General features: G+C 46.9%; 3 protein-coding genes across 3 annotated transcripts; 2 read left to right on the forward strand and 1 right to left on the reverse strand.

Moving 5' to 3' along the window:
* The first annotated feature begins 2154 nt into the window (after positions 1 to 2154).
* Positions 2155 to 3925, forward strand: ATP5MF (ATP synthase membrane subunit f). The gene is made up of 4 exons (XM_075058930.1): positions 2155 to 2222; positions 2307 to 2414; positions 3267 to 3383; positions 3760 to 3925. Exons 1-4 carry the CDS (start codon positions 2207 to 2209, stop codon positions 3786 to 3788), a joined length of 270 nt encoding a protein of 89 aa, XP_074915031.1. The 5' UTR covers positions 2155 to 2206; the 3' UTR covers positions 3789 to 3925.
* Positions 3926 to 5118: 1193 nt separating this feature from the next.
* CPSF4 (cleavage and polyadenylation specific factor 4) lies at positions 5119 to 12228 on the reverse strand. Its single transcript, XM_075058926.1, has 8 exons — positions 11906 to 12228; positions 10960 to 11010; positions 10295 to 10447; positions 9408 to 9503; positions 9163 to 9256; positions 8628 to 8700; positions 7650 to 7742; positions 5119 to 6277 (listed from the first exon to the last, which is right to left on the reverse strand). Exons 1-8 carry the CDS (start codon positions 12006 to 12008, stop codon positions 6209 to 6211), a joined length of 732 nt encoding a protein of 243 aa, XP_074915027.1. The 5' UTR covers positions 12009 to 12228; the 3' UTR covers positions 5119 to 6208.
* A 90-nt stretch (positions 12229 to 12318) lies between these two features.
* Positions 12319 to 16966, forward strand: PTCD1 (pentatricopeptide repeat domain 1). The gene is made up of 8 exons (XM_075058924.1): positions 12319 to 12875; positions 13104 to 13244; positions 13452 to 13670; positions 14287 to 14388; positions 14760 to 15518; positions 15765 to 15881; positions 16221 to 16403; positions 16623 to 16966. Exons 1-8 carry the CDS (start codon positions 12429 to 12431, stop codon positions 16800 to 16802), a joined length of 2148 nt encoding a protein of 715 aa, XP_074915025.1. The 5' UTR covers positions 12319 to 12428; the 3' UTR covers positions 16803 to 16966.
* The last annotated feature ends 55 nt before the right edge of the window (positions 16967 to 17021 follow it).

A 17021-nucleotide genomic window follows, 5' to 3' on the forward strand; every position in this document is an offset into this window, starting at 1 on the left:
TCTGCAGGGAACTCCTTAAAATGAAGCACCCACCATTGGCTTTTTTCCTGTAGGTGAATTAATCTGCCTTGCATGAGTAATCCTATTTAAAACAATAAGTTGCCTTGCAAGAATGAGGGAAGCAAGTTTGAAGCATGCTTTTATGCAAGTACTGTAAAAAGGCCACATAGTAGTTCATCAGGGGACACTTCAGCAATAAAATGACAGTTACCAGTAAAGTCCAACAATAAAGGATAATTTAATAAGGGGATTTTTAACCCATTTAACAGAGACTAAATTTGGACCCCTTTCTTCAAGTGATCAGGTACACTATACTTCCCTAATCCTACTTTCTGTTAATAAGTGAAAGAAAAAATAGGTGGTAATCTATTCTTTCTGCTTTTATTTTTATATTATGGGAGAGCACTATTCAATATAAAAAAATTAATTTCAGTAAAATAGAGGCTGAAGCTAGACACGTAGACCAGCCTCTGAGTAAGATGCATTACAGAGTACCATACCTCTTGAGACAACAGAGGTCCCATGCCTCAACTCATTTAACACCAGGTAAGACAAACCCTACAGATTATAATGCAAGAATCCTGCAGTGGCAGGAGGAAGGCATGTGGAATAAGACTCTGCGACCTAAGAGAAGTAAAAGCTGTGGAGATTAGTAGCTCAGTGTCTATGTAGGAGCCCTGTGGGCCCCCTTCAGCGTCCTTACTTTAGTCTTCATCGTCTCTGATCCGTTCTAACAGTCCTCTGTGGGACGGAGATTTAATATCTAGGAAATGTGGGGTCCTGGCTGACCTGTCAGAAACAGCGGTGGATGGCTGCTCCCTGTTTACTGCTGTATCACTTTGCTTTTCACATTCACCACAATAAACAACAACAAAACCTGACACTATTTTATGAACCTGAATGATAACGCTTTAAAACCTCTAGAGGTCAGGCTAATGAGAGCATCTTTCCAGCAGCTGCATTCTGCTAAGTGCGAGTGACACCTGCTGGAGTCCTCTCCCCCATAACCCATCCTGCTCCCACCACAGCCAGCTCCGCAGGTGTTTGGTCTGCCCAGGGGGGACCTTCTGGGGGCCTGTGTGTGCTAAATCCCCCAGAAAGACGCTTGGGAACAAGAAATAGGTCTGGGTGGCTCTTTCCTATTGCAGGATGGCAAAAGTTGTCTTTATCCATGCGTTACCTCTTTCACCACTCTGGTTATGCAGGTTTACTTCCACTGTATACGCAGACCCTGCCTCTCCTTTTGCCTTTGACATCCTTCCAGAGGAGCTGTAGTAAAATGCAGCATATTACCACAGGGAAAAGTCCTGAGTGAGCACTGAAATGGGACCACACGATACATTATTCACCTGTCACCTAATCCCTGTGAAAAATACAGGCTAACATTCCTCCTCTCGCCTTGAAGCCACCTAAGAAGACTGCAGGAGAGGGCAGGTGACCCCTGGAAGAGGTCTGAGAAGCCCTCACTTCTTACGTTACAACATACAATAACAAATTTAAATGTATGTCACAGTATATGTTATCTGTGAAGGCACATTTACAGTGTTAAGAGTTGCCACTTCTTCAGAGCACGCTGGAAAAGGTTGATTCGTGGGACATCAGCAGCCCCCAGAAGACTGCTGATGAAGTCTCATGACGGTGCTGATGAAGACCTGTTAATTTTTCTCTCTGCTGTTTTCACAATCTGCAGGAGCCTTCACCTCCGCAGCCCTGGCAAGCGCTGGCACCCGACAGACCGCAACGTACGGCGGGGATGAAGAAGCAAGGTGCTGGCCTGCCCTGGGGCATCGGACAACAGCCTTCACAAGTCATGGAGCCTCGGCTGGGCAGGGTCTCCTGACAAGGGTCCCGTCCGCGGAGGAGGCCTGCTGGAGCGGGACAGGGAGGGAAAACCCCTCAGGGTGCCCCCAGCCCTGTGACAGGCCCTCAGACACAACAGGCCTCGACGCAGCGCCTGTGGCAACTGAGGCAAAGTGTGAAGCCCCCATTGGGGAACCGAACCCCCCCCCCCCTCGGTGAGGAGATGGGGAAGGGGACAAGGCGACACCGGGGCCAACACCTCCTCAGCGCGACCCGCCCAACATGGCGCCAGCCCTTCGCCACCCGCCCCAACATCCGGGAATCCCGCCTGACCTTCTTCCCGTGAGCCTCAGCGGCCCGCCCCTTCCCGCCTGCCCCCGCGGCGGCGCAGAGCAGCAGCGGCAAGATGGCGCAGCCGCCGGGTGAGTGAGGCGGGCCGCCAAGGTGACCGCGGCTCTTTCCTTCCCTTCCCCTCTGACCGGGCTGTGTCTCTCTCTGTGCCGCAGCTCCTCTCAAGGACATGAAGCTGATGGACGTGAAGCTGGGCCAGCTGCCCACCTGGCTGGCTATGAGAGACTTCACCCCCGGTGGCATCCTGGGGGCCTTGCGGAGAGGTGAGGGGGGCTGAGGGGAGGGGGCCCGCCCGCCCTGCCGAAACAGCTCCGCACCCCCTCGGCCGGCGAAGACCTGGAGGGTGTGAATCCCTTCTCCTGACGGAGCTAGGCAGATCAGTGTATAAGCATCTCTGGCTGCTGGAGCGGATCTTGGCCGTGGCAGAGGGATCCGGCAGTAGAGGGGCTGCTTCGGGGCAATTTTTGCTTTTCCAAAACAATGCCTCGTGTTGCATCTTGTGCTCCCATCTGTAAATTTGTTTCTGGCATGGGCTTTATCCACCAGAGGTTTGTTTTCAGTATTCCTTCTGGTATAAAGAGGAAATATGGTGACCTTAGTCCTCAACCTAGTTGCTGAAAATCTTGAGGTTTCCCAACATCACAAGTAAATTTAAAAAGAAAGCAAGCGATCCCTAAAGATGGTAAGAAAGGACACAGGGCTTTTACAGATCACTTGGCAAAAGTTTTGACTGATGCCCTTTGCTATAGTTACAGATATGGCATTCAGGCAGATTTAAACACACAATATCAAAGGCCGGTGTCTACATAATGTATATACACTAGTGTGAAAGAATTAGATAATTCCAAAGCAGCTTGATCTCATGAAGGTCATAATAATGTTTAGGGAAAAATTCTAATGGGCTTTTTTTTCCTTTTTTAGGGTTTAGTGCTACTAACTTGAGTTCACCTTGCTTAACTAAGAGACGGGTTGTTTTCTCTCAGACTTGCTTCTGAGACCCTCAGATGTTTCATTAGAAACAATTTCCTGAAGTTCTGTGAAATCAGTCTGCTTCTTTCTGAGACAGAAAAATATGCAGCTCATCTGGCTGCTATGAAAACTTTTCTCCTACACAGGTTACGACAGATACTACAATAAATATATCAACGTCAAGAAAGGGGGGCTTGGTGGTCTCTCAATGGTGCTTGCAGGTTATGTTGTTGTCAGCTACATCTGGAGCTACAGTCACCTGAGTAAGTAAAAGCAATATGGCTGAGTGTGTATAGGGCAGCTTGAAAGAGTGCTTGGGGCAATAAAAACAATCTGCTGCTGCTTTTAGAAATAAAATGAAAGACTGTGCTAACCATTGCTGCTTGAATCCGAGACTGTGGGCAAGCAAACTTTTTAGCCATAGGGAACCTGAATGCTTAGTCAGTAAGTTATCAGATGGCCAGTATTTTCTTGGTGACAAAGAAAACTTAGATCTTGTTGCCTGCCTGACCTGACAGTACTTAGAAACCACATGCTGTGATTTTTGTGGAGTGCTTTTTTTCCCTGTAATTTCAGGTGTGGTGTTTTTTTTTCTTGTGACTTCAGTAAAATTAACTTGCTTTACTTTGAATGATACAGAGCATGACCGCCACAGGAAGTACCACTGAAGTGTGAATTTCAGAAAGTGAAGGTACAGCTCTTGAACAGACTTGGCTACTGGAACAGTTACCCTGACAGAAGACATCAGAACTATTCATATTAAAAACTGTACTATTATGACCAATAATAAAGCGCATACACACTACGTTTACTGAGTTGACACTCATAGCTGGCTTGTTAATTGTACTGTGCAAATGAGTTTGTCATCTTAAGACTTTCAGCCCTGAAGGCTAAGTTCAGAGATGGTTGGGAAAACATCTGCTACTTGGGTTACCTTATGAACTCGGGAAAACTATTACAATCAATTCCTATTTAACTGTTTAATAGAAGTAAAAAAGCATTGGTTTGCTTCTTAATGGCCATTATGTACAGGTTGGACAACTAGCTGAAAGGAGGTAATATTTTGATTTGAAAGAATATCTGAGCTTTAGGTGTCTTGTTGGTGTGGCCATGTGTTTCTCAGTCAGGCTGTCACCTGGGGGCTGTAGGTGTTTGGGCAGTTTTCCATCATTTTGGAGCACTGTCTTGAGACGAGATTGGTTTAGCTTTAAGGAGGTCTGCAACTCCCATTCTGTCACTGGGATTCTAATGCTTCTTACCTCCAATAACCCAAAATTTCTATGAAAACGATACCTACTTTCATTACCAAAAGAAGCTCAAAGGTTATTCTGAAGGGGTATGAGCTTAAAAGAACTTTAATGGTCCATGAAGTTAAAATGAAGGAAGACTTTGCTTCTTGACTTAAATGCAGCGGTGAGAAGTTTAACAGGAGACATGATGTAGATAAATGGAGCTTAAAGGAACATCTGTGGGTTTGGCCCCTGCTGAGAGCCTTCCTCGAGCAACCCCCTAAGCAAGTGCATCCCACTGTCCCAACACTACCTGCTGACACTCGCACCTGCAGCTGGGCATTGCAGGTACAGCCTGCAGGATCCTTTTCTGAATAGGAGGGAGAGTGAAAACCACTTCTTGAGGCATATGAAGATTCTCAAGAGATTCAGTGGTAACAGGAAAGCTTTCAGTTTCAGAAAACATCTGTTCAGATAGTGAAGACCAGAAACTCCTGAATTAGATCAGGAAGGTAGCCAGGCACCGAAGTGTCTTGGTTCCTTTTACACGTGCCTAGTTAAACACAGATAATGCATCTCAAATTTTGGCCACTGTGAGAAGTGTCTGATGGTCTGTCATACCATAGTCACTTAGACATGAAACTTCTATTTTGACTGACTCCGACTCCCCACAGTGAAATAACCACAGTCATTCAAACCAACATAGGCTCTGGTCACTTCTCTTAATCTAGTCATATGACCTTGTTCTTAAAAAAAATAAATTCACAGCCAGCTTTTTCCATCAGTACATTTCAATAAAAACAAAGTATAAAGGCAGTCAGCACATGAAAGATGGGTTAGAATCAATAAGGCTCACATTGTAGGTGCACTTTTTTTTTTTTAATTCACATTTTATCATTGGCCCTTTTGAAATAGTCTTCTCACAAAATGAATGGGTTTTGGCTTGGAAAAATTGCTCTCAGAAGAATGCTCTACCACTTTTAAAAGCAGTATTCTCTAAGAATACACATCTCCACTTCTTGGTCTTTTCTAGGCTATGGAAATACCTGCTCAGTGTGAGCTGGACGATGGGGGGGCTGAGACAAGGCTCTTCTATTCCTACTCTTCAAGTGTTCATTTCCCTCCTTGCTTTTTGCAAATGGAAAATGAGCACAGATGCGGCTTTCCTACAATCATTGTTCCTATTGTTTGGCTAACCACAGAGATGCCAATTTATTCTCCCCTTGATCAGTTCTCACCCAGAAGATTAATTTCTAACCTTCAGTATAGCAAGAAGCACAGAAACAAAGCAAGTGGACGAGAGTTTTACAGCCTGATGTACATGATGTGTTAAGTCAGCCACCAGGACAAGCTTATTGACTACAACAGGCTGGACCTGGGAACACAACTTCAGTTTTTAGGAGCTACAGGACAGCAGAATCCCTGCTTCCTCACTGAAGGGAAGGCATTTCAAGCATTAGCTTTCCCAGTCAGTCTTCCTGCTTCCACAGGGAGGGCTGAAACGCTGCAGGTTCTCCAAAGAGAAGTGGCAGAAGGAAAACACTTTAAAGAAACACTGGCGTAAGATGCGTTTACGTAGACTGCTGCACCGGTGAGGGGTTTGCGCATCTACTGGCTTTTAGATCTACCTTTCACAAGGGCTCAATGAAAACAGGCAGAGACCAAAATTTTAAAAAGGTTAAAACCTAAAAAAAAGTTGTGGACAATTACAAAAACGTTGCTTAGCAGCAGCCAGCCTCTGACCAGTTCTTTCAGTAATGGCATTAAAAAAACAACCTGATTAATAGTTCAAGACATAGTGCTAGGCAGAAACCTTTTCTCAGTGTTAATAGCTCCCTTGCACTCTTCGTTTTGCTCTTTCACTGTCCACTGAGAAAGGCCAGATGTCCTTTGGTGCATCTGTTGGCATAATGACCTTTTTCACCACACTAAAAGAGAGAGAGAGAGAGAGAGAGGAATTATTACACATTTACAGCTTTTTTCCTCTAGCTGCCTTTATTAAGGTAGCTGGCAACTGTCCTGATTTGGAAGCTTTTCCACATATGGAATATGCAGTATTTAGCGGGTGAAATGAAACATGGTGTCACAAGGGACACCATTTATGGGCTATTTCCACTCTTTGGAGCAAAAGCTGCTTCTGTGCTGAGAGCAACCTGATGCCATGTTGTTATAACGCACTACAAAGGAGAGAGCTCTCAGCGCACTGCTACGAACAACAAAGTAACACACAAGAATTTCAACACTGGAGGCTTCCAAGACTACTCCCTCTGATAAGCACTACATCACAGATCTATGGCGACTCTCCTGATCAGTTATCCTGAATTAGACAAAGAAAAATGCATCTGAACAAGAGATTCATGACTTTGCACCTTGAAGTTATTCAAGCCCAGAGAGAAATGCCAGGATCTGGTGCAACAGCATGCTTCAGATACGTAATTTACTTGTAGCTAAAATAATAAGCAGCTATTAAAGGTTTTCAGTGAAATGGATTCAGCTACTTAATATCCCTGTCCAGTCACAGTAATTTTTACCCAAACAAGCACTAAGACACAGAAGTTGGCATGTACAACAATGTAACTGTCAAAGCTGATGGGACAGGAAGATTCTTTGCCTTTTTCTAGTGGCTAGGGTTGGGGCTTTTGTGGAAAAAGAGAGAGAGATGGAAGCTCAATGTGTCAAAAGTTTTGCTGGTGCTCCCTAATGAGCAACCAAGGTGAATAGCTCATTCCTTGGTTTGACAGCGACGGGGTGCATTTACAGCTGAAATGCTGAACAGTCTTTGCATATTCAATTTCTGTTACTCACAAGGACCTTCCAGGCTAACAGGGGAGATTAAAATCTTTCTACAGTCACCAAGTGTAAGCAAATTAACTCATGAGACAAAACTAGTATTAACTCTTACTTTGAAAAATACAGTTCAGCAGTCTCCTTTAACTGTCGTTGTGGTAGCGTTTCCTATTTATTAGCAGACAAGCAAAGTCTGTCCTACAACAGCCTTAATTGTCACAGCAAGTCTGTGAGCTGGCAAACCAGCGACCTAGAGGCCTCAGAACTCAATGCCAATTCCCACAGCTGTATCCACGCACCAAAACACAATATCTATTGAGCAGAGTGCACATTTCATGAACCTGCTTACACAGTGAAAAAAACCTTTTGCAGGACCAACACCCTGCGTTCCTTTGCCCGTGACAAGCAACCAGCAGGAAAGCAGCATGATGTAGTCCAGGTGACATGCACTCTGTACTTCTTAAACCTAGCACCCTCTGCTTTCCCTCCTCATCTCCCTCCCCTCTGAATTACCTTGTAGCAGGTGACCTGCTCCAATGGCCGGGGTCCTCTGTTCCCAGTGTTGTTATTTTGAGACTGCATGACTCCAATGACTTGGGGTGTCCTCTGTTGGTTAGGAGAAGAGTTCTGACTTGTTAAGTGCATCGAGGATAAAGTCCTTTATGGTTGTTATTTTGTTAAGAAGGGAAAAGAGCACCCCATATATCAAATGATCAATTTTCCTCCAAATCTGTGTGTGGGTGCTCTGCCAGCTGGAGCACCAGAGAGAAGAAATCAAGCAGTGAGGCTTACAAAGCCCAGAGATTCTGCTTTTCTCTGGAAAGCAGATTTAGAGAGTAGGTTTAGGCTGCTAAAATACCACTGCTGTCCCTGAGAGATGTCACGCAGATTACAAAAACTAGCAGATTGCTGCACAAGCACATATGATGTGCTTCTATGTAATGTGGGAGCATTCTGTGACTACATCTCCACGTAAAGTTGGAGCAATTGTAGGGCTTTCATCACTATAATGGCACTTGGGGTTTCTCACTGCTTAATTCTTGCATAGCACCCTCCCTTCCAGGCAGTGCCCCAAGCAACAGAACTGCCACTGCTGGCCTCTAAGCTGGAGGACAGTACTAATGACTGAGAAGGTTAACCAGGGCGAGGGGAGCAACAGAACAAAGCAAAACACCACAGTCCCAGGACAAAGGCAGCAGCAGTCCATTGTGATCAGACAGCGGACATTAGAGAGCTGGGAAGAGGAAAAAGAAGGGACGGTGCTTTGCGGTTTATTAGGATTTGTCTCCAAGTTCTTAATTACAAAAGACTATCACACCCTGTTGTGAAATAGGAAAGGTTTTCCTTCATTCAGTGAGTCTTTCTCCAAGACTTTCCAGCAAACCAGATCCAGGTGTCCAGTTTTGACCACTAGACAATATACCCTCTTTTAAAGTGCTGTGGGAAATGCTTTGAGAGTGGGCGTGTAGGGGAGGCAGGGGGATTGTGTACCTTTTGCTGTGTTTGTGTCGGTTGAGGCAGTGGTGGTTGCTCTGTGGTTCCCATTGGCAGTTCAAACCGAGGGCTGGTTTAGATGGAAACAAGAAAATTGATTCTCAAATCATATGCCAACATTTTACCATCAGCTCAGTCAAGTAACTCCAAACAACAAAACAAACATTCAGCCAATTAAATTTGGCTCACAGGAAATGGACCTCCCCCTCCCCACTCCTCTTTGCATTCTGATGCTCAGCAATTACGTATACAAAAATGACAATCCAGTATGTAGCACATCCCTCTACCTGTAAGGTATTCTGGAATGTAAGCCCATGTGATCCCACTGCACTGGTGGCATCTGATCACCACTCTAGAGTCTTACTGGTAACTCCCTGAAGAGACGCTGCCCCATATCCTCAAATCGGTCCAACAAACTAAACATTGGCCAAATCTCCAAAGCCATTGGGAAGCACTGGAGCAGCCTCATTTGACATACACCGGATTACAAAGGAAACACGAGATTACAGGACAAGCCTGGAAGCATACTCACTGCATGAATTTACAGGTGGGCCCCTCTGGACAGAATCCTACTAGGTAATTCACACAAATTACTCTTCGAGTGTGTCGGTGTCTGCAGAGGGGACCTGCAACACAAAGCTCAGTAGTTCACGTTCCACATATACATACCCCAGCACTCAGCAGTAGCAGGTACACAAGCAGATCACGCAAAGAAAGAATAGCAACACCCTACCCTTGATTATAGCCACAGAAGCAGCAACTGCATGACATACATACCATGTTTACAGAAGCCTCTGTCATACCAGGGACAGTCTTTGATCTTAGACTCCGGGTCAATGTGCAAGAATGGACATTCTTTGTTACTGCATTCCCCTGTACCAAAGGCAAACACACTTCTTAGTCAATTGTGCAGGTTCGAGATCAAATGACTCTCAAAACATTACCTGGATCATGTAGCTCCCACAAAGCTGTTACCAACATTTATAAGTTTAGGCACAACAGTCTTACTGCCTGCCTTAACCTAGATGAAGAACACCAAGGACTTGCCCCCGGTGAGTAAAGTTCTACCAGACTGGATTATTTATGTGTGCTTTTAAAAACAATGCGGAAACTAAATTTGAAAGAGCAGTCATGATAACAAAAACCAAACATTTAGTGCACCAGAAGCGTGGAGAAACTACAAATTGCACACTAACCTCAATCCAAGGAAACCTACAAGACTGTAAGTTTCTGACAGCAAGTTGCCTCATTATGTCCAGATCTCCAGAGCTGGAAAGCAAGTGCATAAAAGTTTTGCACCCCCATGCCCTCTGCTGCTCATCAACTCCCCAAAATAAGAGTCATGCAAAGACCAACTGCTCAGCCTACTCATCTCATGCCCAAAACAGAACATAAGGCATAAAACCCAGTAAAAACTTGGAACTTCCCCCCTCTTCCCCCAAGGGACAAGCTCTTGAGAGAGAAGACATCTACGATAAGTCACAAATTTGGGGGGATAATAAGGTGAAGGACTAAGCATATCTGAAAAATTACAATCTAACGGCATCATTGGACACAGAAGAACTGTAATGCTCTGAAGACGGACGAGAGGGATGTATCAGGATCCTCTTCACTAGACTCCCACACAGCAAGGAACACTAAGTAGGAGCTACAATGCCCCTTACCAAATTTGGAGTAGAAGTAACACTCAGGCATCTTGGTCATGTCATACTCGTGCAGAAACTCGCACTGGTCTCCCTTTTTGCACAGTCCTCGTAGCCAGTGTTTGCAAACAACTGTCTTTTCCCCGCTGATGTGTCGGAATGGGCACATGCCTCCTGCAGAAGGATGGGGCAAGGAGAAGGCAAAAAAGAACAGTTAAAACCAGCGGCACAAGAAGGCACAGGGCAACAGCAACACTTTGTTCCCCTCTGCAAGAGGGCTTTCAGAAGACATCACTTTTTCTTATGAATTCAGCCTTTAGTGGCAATAGCGAAACTGGGAGTTCCAGACAAGCCTTACGTTACTCTCTAACGAGCGAAGCAACGTAGTCTCCAGCTCTTAATTCTGGCAACCACGAACCACAGCAGCTAATACAGGCACATCCACAGCAACATCTGTGCGTGGTAAGTTCAAGCCTTCCTTTACCGGTAGCTTTTTTTATTCACCTCCCAGCTTCTTGAAAACACCACCATTATTTCACAACTGCTGCCGTTATTCCAACATCCTTCAGTTTTATACTCAATCTAGGATATCCCCTCATCTTTACAAAAAAGAAGAGTACTGTAGACAGTGCTAGAAAATCTAGTTCCCCCCCTCCTCCCCCAATTGTATTGGAAATATTACTTGCCTTTTCCACAGGCTGCTTTTAAAAAAAATTCACAGACAGCTGCGCCTGATTCTGCAGAGAGAGCAAAGAAACATAATCCATTTTAACAAAGTTTCATGACAACTTTTAAAATACTTCCTTCCCCACCAAGACACTCTGGTCCTCAACATCAAAAGAAAAACAGTGTTTTGGTTTGGGGAATTTACTTTCCCACGTAAGTTCCTTGTTCAAGTCTGGCCCTCACAAATACCTGTATTCTTCTTGGGGGACACCAAGAGGAATTTGCACAGGTGCTTGTTTTGCTTTTCAGATACTTAGGTTTTGTTGACTGGGTTTTCCTGCGCTGTTAGGTCAATCATGTCAGTGAACCCTGTATTTACAGCCCTGGCAACGACAGTCTTAGACTTTTTGACCAGAACAGCCTGAAACAACCATTAGCGTGTTACCCCTTGCTGATCCTGACCAACGGAAACTACAACATTTGAGGGAGTTAAAACGCAAGTTTAGTAGCCTGGCCAGAAAATTTCAGCAAATGGCGAGTCCCCTAAGACTACCCGTGCCAGATTATTAGACTGGATGAAAAGGTTTAGAGACCGGGCCAGGGATATACCTAAAGACGAAGTCTCCCTGCCATCGCAATGCCTCATCTATCAAAAGGGAATGAAAAAAAATAATAAAGTATCGTGCAGGACAGCGATGTTTATTCACGATAATGCCTCAACTTTAATTTTCCAGCCTGGCTGGCTACTAACTACAGACTTCATTAAGTAGGAAAGACAAACACCCGAATTAAGACGGAAACCTCGCAGGGAGCGCAGAAGTTGGGCGGATCTACGCAGGAGACCTGAGCAAGGCGCTCAGATCCCCTCAAACCTCCCTCCCTCCCCCCCCCCCGACAGGCACCAAGAGCCTGCCCCGAGCACCCCGGGGAAGAAGGAACCGCGCAGCGCCCTGCGCCCGCACGCACTGTCCATGCCGGGAAAGGGCAACGGCTGCGCCCCCAGCTGCTGCTCCACGGCCAGTTCCAGGTCGAACTTGATGTGGTCCACGCTGGCGATGAGCTCCTGCATGGTGGCGGCTGGGGGGCGGCGGCAGCGGGAAGGAAGGGGAGGTATGGTGGCGGTGGTGATGGTGGCGGTGGTAGCGGTGGTGGCAGCGGGCGGCCGGGCCCGGGCTGGCCCGGCCCGGCCCGCTCCGCTCCTCGCCGGCAGCGCCTGAGGTGAGGGGAGGAGGCGGCGGCGGCAGCACCTCGCCGCCCCGCGCCGCCCTCCCGCGGAATGCCGGGAGTTCACCTCTGACCTTACGGCCCGGCGGGCAGCGCGCGGGCGCCCCGCCCCCTTCCCCGGCTCTCTCCACCAACCAGCTGGGGGCAAACTCGGCTTCGTTCCCGCCCCTTCCGTTCCGCGCAGGCGGCGCTGGTTGAGGGGAGCGGGGACCGGGCCGGGCGCGTCCCCGCTCTGCCGCCTCTTCCCGGTGGCTACGGGCACACCATGAGGTCTATGCGGCTCCTTTTCGCCTCGCGGTGCTGTTGGGTCTCCTCCGGTCTCCCGACGGGGTGGTGGGCAGGTCCCGAGCAGCCCGGGAAGGCGCCGCGCCTGCTCCGGTCCGCGGGTGAGGGGCCGCTGAACGGCTGGAGGCCGTTCCGCTCCTCACAGGCGTCCTGCAAGCTGCCCGGTAGCGACTTGAGAGAGGACGAAGCCGGCAGCAGCGCTGAAGCTGTTGGGGAGGAGGAAGAGGAGGATGAAGGCGTGGAGTTCGGCACGCTGTCTAATAAATTTTCTTCTCGAAAATATTATCACAAAACCACATCACGCTTTCAGAATTTAAAGCTTCAAGGAGAGGGAGAGGAAGAACCGGAAAGAAAACCTCGACGCGGTCCCAGGAACACCCCGTACTGGTACTTCTTAAAATGCAAAGCCCTCATCAAAGATGACAAGGTGCATTCCCAGCTCTTTGCTTAATTGGTTTTTAATAGCATCGATGAAAGATGCAACTCCGTCCCATCTGTATCATCCTATCGCTTAGTATCTTCACAGAAAGAAGTAAAATAAGAGCTAGTGAGGAATCCTGTGCTCTGTGGGCCTTCTACCGCAACTGGCCCACAGCTGCTTATGTTAATACCCATTGTAATTGATTCTCATCCTGGATTTTCCTCTTCCCTGTAGCTGGCGGAGGCTCTGGAGCTGTTTGAGGTGCAGATGTTGAAGGAAGATCGTGTGTGGCCGGAAGAAAGCAATTACACTGTTCTAATTGGCGGCTGTGGCAGGGTTGGCTACGTGAAGAAGGCATTCAGGCTCTACAATGATGTAGGTTTACATTCTCCCCTCTTTCAGACCTTCCTTACGTGTTCTAAGCTGAAACCGATTCAAGCATTTGGTCATGTTGCTTTGTGTCCAAAATGCCTTTGAGTTACTGTTTGCACCTTCTTAGCCTGAAACTCTAAAAAATAAGTGAAGAAATTCTAAAAGTCCTTTCCTAAAAAGCCAGTTCAAATTTTTCTTCTCTTCCCTTAGATGAAAAAACGAGGCTTAACTCCCACCGAGGCCACTTACACAGCCCTGTTCAATGCCTGTGCCGAATCGCCGTGGAAAGACTCCGGCCTGCAGAGCGCTCTCAAATTAAGGGAGCAGCTAAAGAGCAAAAACAAAGAGCTGAACCTGATCACCTACCATGCGCTGCTGAAGGTCTGTGCCCTGTGCTCAGATCTCAGGATGTGCTTCGATGTACTGAAGGTAAATACGTGACTTTTCTCGTATTAAGTGTAGTCTGCTCTGGTTAAAGCTCCTGGAAGTTGCCGCATTGCGTAGACTTTTTTTATTTCATTTCCAGCAGAGGTGGTTACAGGTCTTGTATTTACATTTCATTGATCCTTGGTCTCATACAATGGCACATACCAAATATTAAGCTTAAGTACATAAAAGGAGGCAGCTGCAGAGGTTGGCTTTTAAACTCTGGTCAGGTGTGTCAAAGACTTATCGAACAAAGTTTTTGTGGGGTTTGCAGCTACTGTGTCTGTCTCCATTCCTCGTTTTGAAGACCCATATGTTGATACCTAGCTCCTTTTAAAGCTCTTACAGCAGCTCTTCTTGGAAGAATAGCTAAAAGGATTGCGGTTCCTGCCGCAAATTCCCTGTAGCTCCCATCAGGGAGAAGCTAGGATCTGTGCAGGCGTTTCAGGGCTCTCTTTCTGCTGGAGCAACCGTTCTGCTCACAGCACTGGGAGTTCACCCAATGCTTTGTTGCTGCTGTATCCCCAGAAGACAACAGCAGTATTTGAGCTTCACAGCCAGTTGCGACTGACTCTTTCTCTGGTAACTGGGAAGTTTAATGCTCTCTCTGCTCTTTTAGGAAATTGTGCACAAGGGCCATGTTCTCACAGCCGAGACCTTCAGCTTCCTTCTCATGGGCTGCATAAAAGACAGTGAAAACGGCTTCCGATATGCCTTACAGGTTTGTCTTCATGTTCTAAGTGGGGAGGAAAAAGTGCTTCTGTATTGTAACTCGTCACTTGAACACACAGGAGGCAGCGGGTTGCTCAGAGCTGATGAAATAGGAGTTGTTCAGCTCTTCCTAGGAGAAGTTCTGTAAACTAGACTTCCATCAGGATGTCTCGTACGCTGGTAAACTGCCCCGGGTGATCTCACAGGCCTGTACTAGCTCAAGGTGGCTGTTCACTGTCCAGTGGCATCTCACCTTGTCATGCTGTAAACTCACTCCTTTTCTGCAAGCAGATACTGCTAACAGATACGCTTTACAATCTGCTAGAAGTGCTCCTGTTACTTAATATCATGTACATCTGGTGTTTATCTTCCCCTCTTCAGGTTTGGAAACAAATGACTAAACTTGGAATAAAGGGCGACAGCCACACGTACAATTTGATGCTGCGTGCTGCGAGAGACTGTGGGATAGGCGATCCAGTCGTGGCTTCTGAACTCCTGCTCAGGTCGACCGATGAGAACTCGTCTCAGCTAAGGCTTGCACCCGGGAGGCAGAAGGAAAAGGTGAAAAATCAGAGGAAGAAGGGAACTGAGAATGCAGCTGCTGTCCAGCTAGATGTGGAAGCCATGGAAAAGCAGTTATTTCAGGAGAGTTCAGTGGAGGCTGAAGAACTGATCCAGCAACAAAATAAAGATGTGAATCAGACTGAAACAGAACCAGCTGCTCTTGACAGCCCCAACGTAGCTCACAGCAGGATGGGAGCGTTGACGAGGAGAGGCCAGAACGAGATGGAGCAGGAACAAGCACGCCTAAGCCAGAAGCCGCGTTTCTGCAACCTGCCCAACTTGCTGGATTCCAGGATGCCTGACACAGCCGTGGTTTCCCTGGGGACAGTGGCCACACCATCTGATCGACTGGCTTTGATGGGGGACGTGGAGGGCTTCTTGAATAAAATGAAAGAGGACAATGCAGAGCCCAACATTAAAACATTTACGTTACTGGCTGAGCTGGTGGAGCCCCAAAGCGCCTCAGAGTCCTCTTTGCTGGCACGCTTAGATGAGTGTAAAGTGAAAGCAGATGTGACCTTCTTTAACGCTTTAATAAGGAAGAAAAGTAAACAGGGAGACTTGGAAGGAGCAAAGGTGAGAAAAAAACCTCAGCCCTGTCACCATCTTCTTGCCTCAGGCCTCTGACATTACCTGTCTTTTGCTGAGAGACCCGTTTCTCTCTGCACAATAGAAACCAGGGATCTCACACTGTTTTCCACAAACTAGTGCTTGGCTTAATTTCCAAGTATTCACAGACTCTGTTCTAGCACATTCAGCTCTCTGTCTGGAAAGCTACAGTGAGACTTTTTGGAAACTGATGTCAACCCTTGTATCTTGCAGAGCGTGCTGCCAGCCCTAGTGAAGAGGGGACTATCGCCTAACCTCCCGACCTTTTGTAACCTGGCGATCGCTTGCCACCAAGAGAAGGATGGACTGCAGTTACTCTCAGATATGAAGGTAATCAAAAAACCTCTGCTGCTTGGGGTTCGAGCTGCAGGAAGAGGCAAAGCAAAGCATTAACACTTCCAAAAAGACCTGCTGAGGTTTCTGTGGTGAGTGGTTGTGTTCTCACTCCAAAACCATGCAACTGTAGAATAGCTGCCAGCTCAGGTGGTCTGTCATGTGCCTGCACTGGGACAGGAGAGGGCTCACGGGAAGGGGTGTGCTGGCACTGCCAAAGCTGCTACATGGGTCCCAGAGTGAGAGCTGTGCTCCTTGCGTAAGAAGTGCCTGTGCGCCTTTTCCTTCTCTAGCTAGCAGATGAACAAGTTTAACTGTAGTGTTTGTTGTTTCCAGAGGTCTGGAGTAACTCCCAACAAGTATATCTACAGCACCCTCATTGCTGCTGCTGTGAGGCAGCTGGATTACAGTTATCTCACAGAGATCCTGCGAGACATGAGGAATAACCAAGTGCCTCCCAATGAAGTTATCATACGCCAGCTGGAGTTCGCAGCACAGTACCCTCCGAAATTTGACAGGGTAAGTAGCCACGACTGGTCAGTGTGAAGGCATTGGGAAGGACACCAACAAGGGAGGGGAAATGTAGACATCTGCCTAAGTCTTTTTCCTTTGGGTTTGTCTGATCTGGCTGACAGTTACTTGATAGCCGTTTCTTTTTAGTAGCATACCAGTAGCATGCTGGTATTGAAACGAGTTCTGTTCTAATAGAAACTTGTTTTGTTGGATTTCTGTTTGCAGTATAAGTCAAAGAACCCATACCTGGAGAAAATTGATGGTTTCCGTGGCTACTACTATCGGTGGTTAAAAGTAATGGCAGGAGAGGAGACCCCCCACCCCTGGGAAAAATACAGAACAGTGAAACGTGCAGTAGATGACAATAAGGAAGAGGCTGTGCAGGAGCAGCCAGGGGAGAAGTAGCAGCGAGCAGGACGCTGAAGTCCCGTATCTTCCTTGTGCTTAAAGGACTTGCTCCCTTAAACTGTCTTGTAGTAAAGCTGCTTTGTATTTCCATGAACCCAAGTTCTTGTGGTAACTACATAATAAAATACTTGTCCTTTGCTTCTCCTTAAAACAAATACATTTTCAGGGAGTTTCCTTAAACTGCAGAGGACTAGATAGGTTGTAGTTTAGCAAACC

Source organism: Buteo buteo, chromosome 27, assembly GCF_964188355.1.
Source record: "Buteo buteo chromosome 27, bButBut1.hap1.1, whole genome shotgun sequence".
Lineage (NCBI taxonomy): Eukaryota > Metazoa > Chordata > Aves > Accipitriformes > Accipitridae > Buteo > Buteo buteo.

Bases quoted from the DNA above. Each gene is read 5' to 3' on its own strand.
- ATP5MF (XM_075058930.1), top strand. The intron at 2,415-3,266 runs GTGAGGGGGGCT...TCTCCTACACAG, and splicing joins CCTGGGGGCCTTGCGGAGAG to GTTACGACAGATACTACAAT. The intron at 3,384-3,759 runs GTAAGTAAAAGC...TGAATGATACAG, and splicing joins CTGGAGCTACAGTCACCTGA to AGCATGACCGCCACAGGAAG.
- PTCD1 (XM_075058924.1), top strand. From the start codon at position 12,429: ATGAGGTCTATGCGGCTCCTTTTCGCCTCGCGGTGCTGTTGGGTCTCC. The intron at 12,876-13,103 runs GTGCATTCCCAG...TCTTCCCTGTAG, and splicing joins CCCTCATCAAAGATGACAAG to CTGGCGGAGGCTCTGGAGCT. The intron at 13,245-13,451 runs GTAGGTTTACAT...CTCTTCCCTTAG, and splicing joins CATTCAGGCTCTACAATGAT to ATGAAAAAACGAGGCTTAAC.
- CPSF4 (XM_075058926.1), bottom strand. From the start codon at position 12,008: ATGCAGGAGCTCATCGCCAGCGTGGACCACATCAAGTTCGACCTGGAA. The intron at 11,011-11,905 runs GTGCGTGCGGGC...CTCTCTCTGCAG, and splicing joins GCCCTTTCCCGGCATGGACA to AATCAGGCGCAGCTGTCTGT. The intron at 6,278-7,649 runs GTAATTCAGAGG...TCTCTCTTTTAG, and splicing joins AGCAGGTCACCTGCTACAAG to TGTGGTGAAAAAGGTCATTA.